Source organism: Nicotiana sylvestris, chromosome 4 (genome assembly GCF_000393655.2).
Source record: "Nicotiana sylvestris chromosome 4, ASM39365v2, whole genome shotgun sequence".
Lineage (NCBI taxonomy): Eukaryota > Viridiplantae > Streptophyta > Magnoliopsida > Solanales > Solanaceae > Nicotiana > Nicotiana sylvestris.
This window is the reverse complement of record NC_091060.1, coordinates 167,489,589-167,502,741: the sequence shown is the minus strand read 5'-3', so window position 1 is coordinate 167,502,741 and position 13,153 is coordinate 167,489,589. Positions and strand designations below refer to the sequence as shown.

At 37.1% G+C, this 13,153-nt stretch overlaps 1 protein-coding gene across 1 annotated transcript; it reads left to right on the top strand.

Moving 5' to 3' along the window:
• The first annotated feature begins 7,420 nt into the window (after positions 1–7,420).
• On the top strand, positions 7,421–12,718 carry LOC104223689 (uncharacterized). Its single transcript, XM_009775158.2, has 6 exons — positions 7,421–7,678; positions 8,643–8,704; positions 8,789–11,038; positions 11,177–11,273; positions 11,753–11,830; positions 11,918–12,718. Exons 1-6 carry the CDS (start codon positions 7,570–7,572, stop codon positions 12,541–12,543), a joined length of 3,222 nt encoding a protein of 1,073 aa, XP_009773460.1. The 5' UTR covers positions 7,421–7,569; the 3' UTR covers positions 12,544–12,718.
• Positions 12,719–13,153: the final 435 nt, after the last annotated feature.

Below are 13,153 nucleotides of genomic sequence, written 5' to 3'. Positions count from 1 at the left end.
ATCGGGCCCGTATTTTGATTTCGGAGTCCGGTACAGGTCTTATATGGTTTTTAAGTTGTGCCTGTAAAATATGCTAAGAAACGGACTTCATATGACGTTAATCGGACCCTTGATTGTGAAAATTTGAACTTAAGAGTTATTAAGATTTTTCTTTGATATTGATGCTAAACTCGTAGTTCGAGGCGTTATTTTGACGATTTGATCGCGTGAGTAAGTCCGTATGATGTTTTTAGGATTGTGTGTATGTTTGGTTTGGAGCCCCGAGGGCTTGGGTGAGTTTCGGATAGGCCACGAGATGTTTTTACACTTAGAAAAGTTGCAGGTTTTGCTGCTTCTGGTGCACAGACGTTTTGTGCTTCGCGGCCGCGAAGCCATTCTTGCGATTGCGAAAGGGAAATAAGGCTGGGGAGGATTTTACTCTATGCGAACGTGATATCCAGGTCGCGAACGCTGAGCATTGGGGGGTTTGTGCTACGGGAACGTGAAACGCGTAACTTTGGGATGGGCTGGTCAGGGAACCTAGGGAGAATTACGCGAACGCGACCCCTTTATCGCGAACGCGAAGGCAGGGCTGGGCTAAGCCTTCGCGAACGCCAAGCTTCTCCTGCGATCGCGTAAGTCCTCAACTGGCAGCTCTTCGCGAACACGATAGTGCTCACGCGAACGCGATGAACACTGTCGCACAGCACTTAAAACAGTAGCAAAATCTAAAATTAGCCCACAACTTCATATTTTCAAAACTAGAGAGCATTATGGCGATTTTCAAGAAGCAAGTTCTTCCCCAAAATATTGGTATATGATTCTAAACCTTTTTCTTTCGATTTCCCTTTGCATTTCATCAATCTTCATCCAAAAATCTAGGGGTTTTATGGTAGAAATTGGGAATTTGGGTAGAGTTAGGGCTTTTTGAATAATTGGAATTTAGACCTCGTTTTAGGGTCGAATTTCGCAACTAATTGCATATTCGGGATCGTGGGTGAATGAGTGATCGAGTTTTGGTCCGAACCTCGAGTTTTGACCAAGCGGGCCCGATGTCGATTTTTTACTTTTTGGGAAAAATGATAGAGAACCTATAATTTAGCATTGGATTTGAATTCTTTAGCATTTATTGATGTTGTTAAATTAATTCGGGTTAAATACAAGTAAATTGGAGGCGAATTCTAAAGGAAAAGTGGTGTTTGAGGCTTGAGTTGGCTGTGGAAGTTAGAGGTAAGTGTTTGGTCTAACCTTAGCTTGAGGGAATGGCTATTGTGATTTATTTGCTATGTTCTAGTGTAGTGTATGACGTATAGGTATGGTGACGGGTATCTATACGTTGGTGTAAAGCATGCCTGTGAGTCTTAAATTGTGATCGTTGTGTTTCCTAATAAGTACTACAATTGCCTAAATTGTTGATTATCCATGTTGACTAATACTTATGATTATTTTCTTGGTATTGGTTTATTATTGAGCATTGGCTCCAGTTGAGATTCATTTGTGAAGTTAATTGTTGGTACAAGTTTGGTTATAGCTAATTCCCTTGCCGGGACGTATTTAATTCTTATTGTTGATTCCCTTGCCGGGATGTATTTATTCTTGTTATTGATTCCCTTGCCGGGATGTTGTTGTTGCTATTGTTTGGGGTGAAGAAAGAGAGATAAATCACAAAGGGTGATGTCATGCACATTCATACTTATGCATATGGTAAGGAAAGAGTGATAAAACACGAAGGGTGATGCTCTGTACATGTACATTGATATTGATGCATATGGTGAGGAATAGAGATAAAGCACGAAGGGTGATGCCGTGCACATTTCTAATATTTATATGGTGAGGAAGAGAGATAAAGCACGAAGGGTGATGCCGTGCATATTTTCATTATTTGATTGCATTGGTGAGGATTGAGAGTAGAAGCACGAAGGGTGATGTCGTGCACTTATTGCGTGTTTGTTATGATTTCTTGTTGTTATCGGTTCAAGTGCCTTAATTATCTTATTCCACTATTACTGTGATTCTTTATGTTGGTATTTTTCTCCATAGCATGTTACCCCTCCCCTGTTACTTTTGAATTACTTCTATTACTGTTTTCTGCTAGATTCTATTTAATTACAGGTTATTTGTTTGTTGTGTCCTAGCCTCGTCACTATTTCGCCGAGGTTAGGCTCGACACTTACTCAGTACATGGGGTCGGTTGTACTGATACTACACTCTGCACTCTTTTGTACAGATCCCGGTACTGGAGCATACAGACCTTAGTTAGGGGTTGCTACCTTCAGTCCATCCGAGACCCGAGGTAGTCCTGCAGCGTCCGCAGGCCTTGGCGTCCCCTTCATATCTAGTTTCTTTCTGTTCTGTTTTTTTTCTATTTCAGAGACATACATGTACTTTCTTGTTCAGACCCTATTTGTAGTTTTTCTTAGATAGTCCGTGAGATTTTGACACCAGTTCTGGGTGGTTATGTTTATGGATTCGTATTGGTATTAGCCTAATTGTTAAATTTCGTTCTTCCGCGTTATTATTTCTGATGTTTATAATATGTTAACTTGCAATTATTGAGAGATTTAAAATGAAAAGGGTAAATTAATCGGAATAATTGGCTTGCCTAGCTTTCACTAGTAGGCACCATCACGACTCCCCAGGGTGAAAAATCCGAGTCGTGACATAAAGCGTCAAATATTATTATTTAGCTTAATATTTGTAGCACTCCAAAAACATTTCGAAGTGCTTAAGCGCTATTAAGAAAGTTGATGTGTGCTAATTATATTATTTTATGTGCAGATGAGGACTATTAATATGATGGATATTAATTGATATGATAATAAGTGTACGAGGCATATTATAAGTGATGTGGGGTCTAAAGAGAGCCCTAAGTCTAAGTCAAGCTGGAAATTACAAGATAGACTAAAGTTCCAAATGAGTATGCACAAGACCTAACTTTTGACGAACATATATATAGATATAAGGATTTATGTGGTGGACAACTTATCAAATGAAAGATCTTCGAGTCTAGTTTCTAACGCTCCAAACCGTTTGTCATTTGGACATTCCTACAAGAAGTTATGATGAAATTATCAAAGGATGGTAGTGAAGTACCGCCATAGCGTCCACGTCCGGGATTCGAAGAGGAGTGAACTGGTGATGCGAAGCATCCGGAGCCACATCCGAAACCCAGAAACTTGGGTCTAAAGTACAAGGTCGGATGAGAGGGTATTTTGGAGCTAGGATTTGGTGCTTTCATGGTAGATTCGACCTTTGGGGAAACTTAAGAATATAAGGTGAGTTTTTATGGATATTTTAAGTTAATAACATCCTATTAAACCTAGTATTAACATCATTCAATCTTTGAAATTCCTAAAATCTTTTAAGTTGTTTAAAAATACCAAAATTTTCAAATATTGGATTTTTATGGAAAAACTTCAAGAAGGTAATCCTAATTCTGCAAAATCATTTCTTATGAGTCAATGAGAGTAGTTATAATATTTTATTTCAAGTTGTTATGGTTGGATATTGATTTAACAAACCCTAGTTCGTGGCATGAATAGTGTTTTTGAGAAAATGGGGAAGATAAAGAGTGTTCTTAGAAATGAAATTAAAGGATACGGTAAACCTATGAAATCATTTTCTAGATAAATCAAAAGTGTTCAACTGAGTAATCACCAAATTGAATATTTTGGAAATGTTGATAAATGAAGACGATGAGTAGTAATTTGGCAGTATTGGAGAATTAATATAGTATCATTGACGACTTTAAATGGGTATTAAATGATAAGAGTGGAGTTGAATCTGCTAGTAAGTGAACCTATTTGGCGATTTGAGTTGTTGGAGGCTTGTAATCAATTTATGAGCTATAAATGGATGTTGATCAATATTTTAGATCATATTTTGATGTATTGTAGATATCAATTTGTTGGTGATGTTTGAGCATTTTAATCAACATTGGAATGATGGGAGAGGATTGAAAGTTTGTGAATGTTAATAAAGCGAAAGTGAGGTAAGTTGATTAAAACTTACTCTTCTAAGGGATTTTCTCTAAAAGCATGTTTTGAGTTAATGCTTAAGTTGTTTGCAAATATGCTTTCATGCTTATGGGGACAAACAAGTACGGATGTCTCCATGTACTAAAATATTATGTTGCATATGTAGTGTCGTGTTATTTTATAAAATTATTTTAAATCTTGTTGGCAATGATACTTAAGGTAAATATTATAGGTTTTTTTTTTCAAAACTTACATATTGATAAGAGTATACATATTTGAGTGCTAAAGATAAGTTTTCATGAAAAGTATTTCTTTTAAAAATTGATGAGTAGAATAACACGTGTGGTATCTTTTAAGGATTGATATTAAATTGCTAAATGTTTTAACATGTAAAAGGTTGTTTATTTAATTTTTGTTCAAATGGTTTAGATTTTCTATGAATGTTATGATTTGATAGAATAGATCCTTTGAGGCTACTATACTATGAATCTATTTTGAAGTATCAAATGTTTTGAGAGTCACTTGTATTCATCGAGATTGACTTCAGATATATTGTGTTCATCGTCATGAAACTACACGTGCACGTGTAGGCGTAGATGGCCACTTTGTGGTATAGACTACGGAAGAGTGCTCTCCCTTGAGAGGGTACTATTTTGCGCTATTATTAGCATGACTGAGTCGATTCGTACGACACTACAATGAGACGACTTGAGCAAGTAGAGTATATAATACTTGCCGTTAGGTACATAACCTAGTTGACCTTCTTGTGTCGGTGATGGTATATTACTCCTAGTGAAAGATACGGATGATTTTCTTATGTTTAAGCTTAAGGAGCTGAAAGTGATTTCAATGACTTAAAGCAAATGGAATGATTTTGTATGATTTTATTCAAAATCTTGGATTGACATAAATGTTTTAAAAGTTTATATTGTGGGTATATTTCACTTGTCTTTTATTTAAAATAATAAAGATTATGAAGTAATAAAATTTCTTATCGTTTTATATTAAATATTGATGCATTATTTTTATAAAGTTTGTCCCAAAAACTTAAGTTAGAGAGAGCCTATGACACTTATTGAGTACTAATGTGGTGTACTCAGCCCTTAGGGGCCTCCCTCCAGGGTCCGGCTTACTTTATATGTTTCAGGATGAGGTAGGATACGTGGCATGCGGTCAGGGCTAGGATGACTCTCTTCCTTAAGTATATGGTGAGGCACCACTCCTACTTCGTAGTAGCTATCATGTTGTTTTATTAATTTATGTTAGTTGGATATTAGCCCAAGTGTTTAATTTTATTATTTGGTATAGAGGCTCCATAAATAGTTGTAAAAAATTGTAGTATTGAAGTTATACACGACATACATAAAAATATATTTATTTTACTTAGTCTCTCGAGAAGGAATAGGAAAAGCTTTTGCCTCCTATTCAATCGTTGTTAACTCATAAATACTGAGTACATGCTTCAGATAAGCTTATTCTATAAGGATCAAACACTTCTCAAGAAATAGGAAAATAACATGGTAAGAGATTGGTCTTACTGATGCAAAAAGATTGAGCCATAATCGGATACTGCAAACACAAAATTTGGCTCGAGTTTAATTCTAAGGACCCTTTAGTGACGAAGCTCATTTTGAATATTTGATTATTTCATCTTGTCAGTCGGTTATTATCAATTAAGGCCAATTTAATCTGAATACATATTGCATACAATACTAAAATATTGTATTTAGATATGAATACTAAATAACTTAAATTGATTGATTTTATGCATTTGAATATTGATAAATCTCTATTTAATATCTAATTTATATAGAATTCGAATAAATTATCAATAAATAGTACATCTGCTCCTAATTAAGTTCATCCAGGTCTTCCTTCCATCTTTAAATTAAGGTTCAGATTCAATCGGCTGTCCTCTCTGATTGGCGAACGTCGAAAGAGAAGGCGAAGGAAGGAACTGATTGCATTAGTCTCAGGTCAGGTATATAACCATGTATTACGAGGTTAGGCCGATCAGAGAATGCCAATTATTAATTAATAATAAAAGAGGTATCGAATCTTTGCTTTAACGACCAGCAGCGGGATGCTACTTACGAGCTGGTCAGGGACAGGTTCCGGTCACTCTAAATATTTTAGACAGCATATAAATTTACTTGGTAATATATATTGATTCTTAAATGAAGTATACTTTAAAAGCTAGTGGTAGCAGCTAACTATGATGACAATTATTAGGTGGCGTCGGTGGTGGTTGTGGTTTGTATAGAGGAAGTCGCAATGGTGATTGTGCTGATTGAGCACGGACTCGACCCGTAGACCTTCTCGGTAAAATATATCAAATTTATTATTATTAAAATGATATGAACGGTTTCGAAGATCCAACAAGCATTTTTTTTTTTTTGCATTGGGCTTCTTCATTAACTGATATAAATAGCTGTCAGTAAAGGTGATAATTGTGCGACAAAAACTAGCGATAGAGGTAGTTAGTTGGTGATAGTGCTAGTGAAGAACTTCTAAATAAATTGAGAGGAAAAAAAAACTATTTAGGTTCATAAACCTTCTAAAAAGGAACATACAGTACCCGTTAAATGGAATTTTATCATCTCTCACTTGAACATACAGTTCCCATTCCAGCATAGCTCAAAGTAGCTTTAGTAAAAGGTAACCAACCCATACCCAAAATGAAAGCTGCAAATTCTCCAACATAGATTATTCTTCTAGCTGATGTAACAAGCCAAAACCATGTTACGCCCATACTAGAGACTATCTTTAAGCTAACGAAAGCAGATAATAGAACGACAAAAAGGAAAAAACTTACTCACACCCGATATTTATGCTAGATTATAGTAGTTTATAAAGAATGAATTGATGTGAGAATACATACTAATTAACTATGGTTAGTGATAAAAATATATATATGAAAGACACGTCCATCTACTTATCGATTTGGATTTTGGTGTAAAAATTGAGCGTGAGTAATTTTTTTAATTTTTTTTTTTAAAATTCTCCTGAGAGGTAAATGTGACCAGAAGGTCACGGGTTCGAGCCGTGGAAACAGCCTTTTGCAGAAATGCAAGATAAAAATGTGTCTAATAGACCATTGTGGTCCAGCCCTTCCCTGCACTCCGCGCATACTAGGAGCTTAGTACATCGGGCTGCCCTCTCGGAAAGGAGATTGTTCATTGTTCATAAAGAAATCTTTTGTCTGAAGCTATTTGGTGCCCATACAATACATTGCTTGGATTAGAATGAAAGCCAAGCAACCACAGTGTTTTTGATAGAGAAAAAACAGTGAGTGAGAGAGCTAACTTTCACGTCAATCTTCTCAAGTGGTGTGTGATTAACAATTTTTTTTTTTTTCAAACATCAAAATATTATTGCTTTTTTCCCAACTTTCCACCTTACCCAACACTGAAAAAGCCTTCTCACCAAAATGACATAACAACTTCACATTACATTCCTATACCTTACCAATCTACTAGGAAATTGACCTGCAACACAATCTAAGAATATTCTTCCTTTTACATTTATTTGCTTTTATTGATTTTGCAGTTCATTTATGGAGATTTAGTCCAAAAACTCTGTTCCACATTCAGAGTGAAGTAAGACAGCAAAAATGTCAGCTAAGTCGGATTTCGCGCAGAAGCTACTGCATGATCTTAGGCTTCGTAAAGAAAGGGTGGCTGCTGCTCAAAATTCAAGCTATTCATACTCCACGAGTAGAGGTAAGTTAATGAAATGCTAATACATGATCTTTACATTTTACATCTTAAGATGTCATGATTGAATTATGCACGAGGATAAATAGAATCAAGATAGTAGATCACTTCTTCCTGAAGCTAGTAATGCAGTGATAACTTTGATATTTTAGACTGAAATGTGTTGAACTCGATGATAATTACACTGTGACAGAGAATTAGTACGTAGTTTGAGCACTTCGGCTCGTGCTCATGAGAGATGCAAGTTTGCATTGTTCAAAGACAAATTTTCAGAATAGAAGAATCACAGATAAAGGCTTTTGCAATATACAACTAAGAGTTGTTAACCTATCAAATGACTATTCATACTTCATTGAACTTCTGGTTTTCTTTCTTTTTCTCGTGTCCAAGAATGATTTGTTGACGCCCTTTCATGATTTGCACCATATCAATTAGAATATGTACCTTCTCTATCTTTGCTTCAAGAACTAGAAGCATGAGATGCAAGAGTAAATCAAAGAGAAGCACACAACTTATATAAAAGTTTAGAGAAAACATACTTGGAGTATATGTACATTCACCAAAATATTGTTCACAATCAATCAGGAATTCAAGCCATGTGACCAGGAGGTCACGGGTTCAAGCCGTGGAAACAGCCTCTTGCAGAAATGCAGGGTAAGGTTGCGTACTATAGACCCTTATAGTCCGGCCCTTCCCCGGACCCCACGCATAGCGGGAGCTTAGCGCACCGGGCTGCCCTTTTTAATCAATCAGGAATTCCACTGTTTCCACATAGGTGGAACAAATTTTTCTGCAGGTTTCACATAGTAAGATGTTAGAGACAGAAAAACTCTTTCCTACTACTAAGCAACAAAATGAAACTTATTTAGAACTTCTACATTTAGTCATATCATTCCTCAATTTTAAAGTTTGCAAAAGCATATGTTACAGATAGTGTAAAACTAAACTAGCGATACGTCTGAACTGACAGATGCTCATGCTAATCCGGGACAAATTTACAAAGGATCTCGACAAACAAAAACTCTAGAATCCGTAAGTTCACTTGACAATATCAGGACACCTTGAGAATTTCTTGTAACAATAAGTTCCATTCACCTTACATGTTACAATTTGCAGGTTAATTCAAAAGTAGGGAACTTAGGTAGTAGGTCTAGCACCAGCAACCGATCATTTCGGATTGAAGAATCTTCAGGACAGATTGTTCCCTATGCTACTGGAAGAGTACAGAACTCTGAGAAAGTGGGAGATCTTTCAATGGCGCTCGCCTTTGCTATTGAAAATGGAGGAAAGTTTACTAAGATGGATTCTTCAAGTAGAAATCCTGTGCTAACATTTCTCCATCAATTTGGTCAGAGATCAATGGATAGAAGTAAGATGGAAAGGAGAACCAGCATCGATAAGTATCAATATGCGAATAGTCAGTTCCCTTCCATCTCTCATGTTCATATCAATGAAGTATCGAAAGGGATACAAAAACTAAACCAGATTCTAAGAGCTTGTTCCAATGGCCTTAATTTTGATAAGAATTCAATTGAAGTTGGGACGGAACTGTTGAAAGGAGCAATGGATTTGGAAGAGTCCCTGAGAATGCTTGTGAACCTACAGGAAGCTTCGGATCATATGATCAAGCCACAAAGCAAAAGCAGGATTACATTGCTCGACGAGGATGAGGAAGATGACAACAGCATTGTCAAGATAGGCGATCAGAAGCAAGTAGAGCGGCCAAGATTTTCATTCGATAAGCCCTCTAAAAACTCATATATCACCAAAGAGACAACAAAAAATGACATCAAACAGCGGCTTATGGCCCTAACATACCCCAATGAAACTCCTAAACTGCACGAAAAGCAACCTCTCGGCCCTAAGAAATTGGTGGCCCATAAAAGGTCAGCTAGTTGTGCCCCGGACTTCAAAAATCTGGACCAGAAGAACCAGTCAAGTAGAACGAAATCTGGATCAGAGAAAGGGAGAATTTCAAATGTCATTGCGAAACTAATGGGACTGGATGAACTCCCAGCAAAAGAAGATAACAAGTCATCGAGGAAAGGGTCGGATTCCAAAAAGAAGCAACAGCCAGTTTTGAAGAAAACTGCAGGTCCTCTTGGCACTCCGGGCGCTGAGAATAGGTCATCTCTTAGTGTTGACAAAAACATGATACAAAGAAGTAACATGCTACCAGTTCAGGAGGCAAAATTCGCGCTTAAAGCTGAATATGTCCCTGCATCTCCAGGCAGGAGCAATGACATGGTTTCTTCTGGTAGAGTTAAACAACAGGAGGAGCGGAGTATAGCGGGTAACAAAGATACAGGTTCGTCGCCCTCGGGCTTGCCAATGACAAACAACATGATGGATAAGCAACATAGTAAAATCATCCAAGTAAATCAAGTACCAGGAGATCAAGTTAACTTCCGGCAGAAACAGAAAGAACAAAATCAGACAAGTGTTAAGGAGAAAATCACAAAAACAGTTGAAATCAAGGAGCCTATCCTGAAGAGTGACTCACAGCCAAAAATGCCACAAACATCGAGGGTGCCTCCAATCGATATTGTGTTACAAGAACTTACTGATTGCAAAGTGGATAAAATTTGGACAGAAAAGAAAGAGACAGACAGATATCTTAAAAAATCTGAAGGACAAGATGAGAAGCATCAGGCAGGTAAGAAGGAGAAATTGCTCTCAAATAAAACTGTGCAGGCAAGAAAACACAAAGCAAATCAAGTGGAAACCATAACTTTACCAAAACCAAGGAATCGTTCAGCAAGTTTAAAGAAGAAGCAGTTTTCTCTGAACCAAGCCACACTCGGTACAAAAAATTCTACAAAGTCCAAAAATGGAACACCTTCAAAAGATTTTTCTAATGGTATAAAGCAAGTTGCTCTTGCCAAGAATCGGAACTCTTCTACCTCTATAGTGATCACGCAAAGCAGCAAGAACAAAAATGCCGATCAAAATGCATTGTCAAATGAAGTATCATCTAGAGAAGGGAAGCTAAACAGTATCACTCAATCATCTAAGCAAGAGAAGCCAATCAATCTGCTACTTACAGAAAGGAAGGGATGTCATACCGAAATTCATAGAACTGAGACCTCTCCAAAAATAGAGGAGTTATCCGCAACTTTGCAAGACATGAAACTGCAGAAAGATGACAAAAGCTGCTACAGCAGAGAAGAACAGTTGACTGAAAGCTTGGCAACAGAAGCAAATGTGGACAACAGAAGATCCGACAAGCCAGATGTGAGCATGGAGATGCTCAATTTGCAGACAGAACTACATAGTGAAATAGAAAAGAGTCCCTCCTGCAATGAAATAATGGAAAAGGAATGCAACAACCTGATAGGTTCAGAAACTGTGATTTCAAATGAAAATGTAAGTTCATCTGTGAGAAGAAAATTCGATCTAATTTGTGAGCTCGACAAGTTTTTAATGATTCAGAGTAATTTTATGTCTAGAAACTAGTCGAACATGTGCAATATCTTCATAACATGCTTTTTTATATTCCTGCAGCATCAAGATAAAACACTGGAAGTACTTGAAATATTCATGGACCAGAATCATGGAGAAGATATGCCAAAGATATCAGAAGCTATCGACCAACTTAAGGGTATGTCAGACCATGAGTATTTATTTCAATTAGTTTGATTTCAGAAGAAGAGTAGTCAGATATTCTTAGTTTTAACACTTTGGTCGCCTTAAACCAGTATTATCACCTTACAATTATAGATAGCAGTCCTATTATCCCTTCACCCCAATGATTAGTGCTTTTCAAACTCCAACAAACCATAACCAAATATCACCAGCATCAAAACGGATGTTTCTAAGCCAAATTATTCTTACTCTTCAACCTTCTTCAAGTTTTGAGGTCTTGCAAAATAAGATAGTTCATTAGATGAAAAGCACAATAGACGAGCCGTGGAAACAGCCTCTTGCAAAAATGTAGGGTAAGGATGCGTAAAATAGACCCTTGTGGTCCGGCCCTTCCCCGGACCCCGTGCATAGCGGGAGCTTAGTGCACCAGGTTGCCCTTACTAGATGATATATAGCTATGATACTGTAAGCTGGTTCTCATAGTTGATGTTGCAGGGATTCATCAAGAAGTCTCACAGAACATTAAGCTTTTCAATGATGAACAAAATAGAAGTTTTTCTGCCAAATTGACAGGTACTGATATAAAAATCTTATTCCATTCATTTACATGTAAATAAGATAAAAATTATAGATGAAGTTCCTCACCCTCTGATATTGCAGAAGAAGGAGGCACAGGAATCTCCAATCTTGTTAGAAACGATCAAGAAACAACTCTCCGGTTAGTGTCACAAGAACCATTGACAGAACCTGAAAAGCACTTCAAGGAGTCAGTTATTAAAAGTCAACAATTCCTAAACACAGCCGAGGCACTTTTCAAGCTCAATATACCGATCAGCATTCTCCATGCCAGCGATCAAAATAACCAAGGGGAAGACGTCAAACTTATGCTAGACTGCGGTTATGAGATAATGAAAAGGAAAGCGAGAAGACAGGAGCTAGCATTACATCCTTATGCAACAATGTCCATCGGATATATAAAGACAAGGTCTTTGGATGATCTTATCAAGCAACTCTGCAAAGATTTTGACACATTAAAGTTCTATGGTGGCGATGGGAATATGAGCGATGAATGTGATGCAGCAGACTACCTACATAACATGATCGGAAAAGATATGCATAACAGAAATCCAGATGTGAACTCCATGTGGGACTTTGGTTGGAGTGAACAAATAATGTTTGCTTTTTTTGAAAAAGATGATGTTATAAAGGATGTGGAGAAGCATTTGCTCAATGGACTCATCGACGAGATTACAATGGATTTATTACGAATAGCCATTTCAGTTTGATCGTTTGATAGAGTAAGAAAGTCATTTTGAGAAAGATCGTTGGTCTTATAATTATTGTGCAGTCTAAGTAGAGTTGAAAGTTATGAAGCAAGTCTTGTAAGTAGTAAATCAAAAGGCAAAGTTTATAAGTAACACATTTTTGGATTTCAAGTCTATGATAATTCATTTACAATCATCTTATTTATTTAATCAGCAGCCTTGCTGATACAACTACAGTAATCTAAGCTAAGTTGGACTCTTCGTTTTTGGTGCCGCACCCGTCTCCACACGGGACGGGTGCGGGATACGTCCCTGATTCGGTCAACGAACTTCGGATACTTTGACCCGAGTCCATCACAAATTTGGGGGAAATTGAGATTTTAATTTCTTAAAATTAAAAATAAAACAGATTTAAGATATGGAAAATGACATACCTTCAATATTGTAGTACTTTTGTCTCATATTGTGTTTTAAAAAAACCAAGAATACAAGGGATCGTGTTCGGAGTTCGGACTTCTGGCGCAAGTCTCTCCGCATTTTGGGAGCAGAGCATGCAGCAAAATCGAGCAATGGATCTTAGAAGAATTCCACTTTGAAGGCCTGTCAGGGTGAATGCGGGTAGTGGATGTAG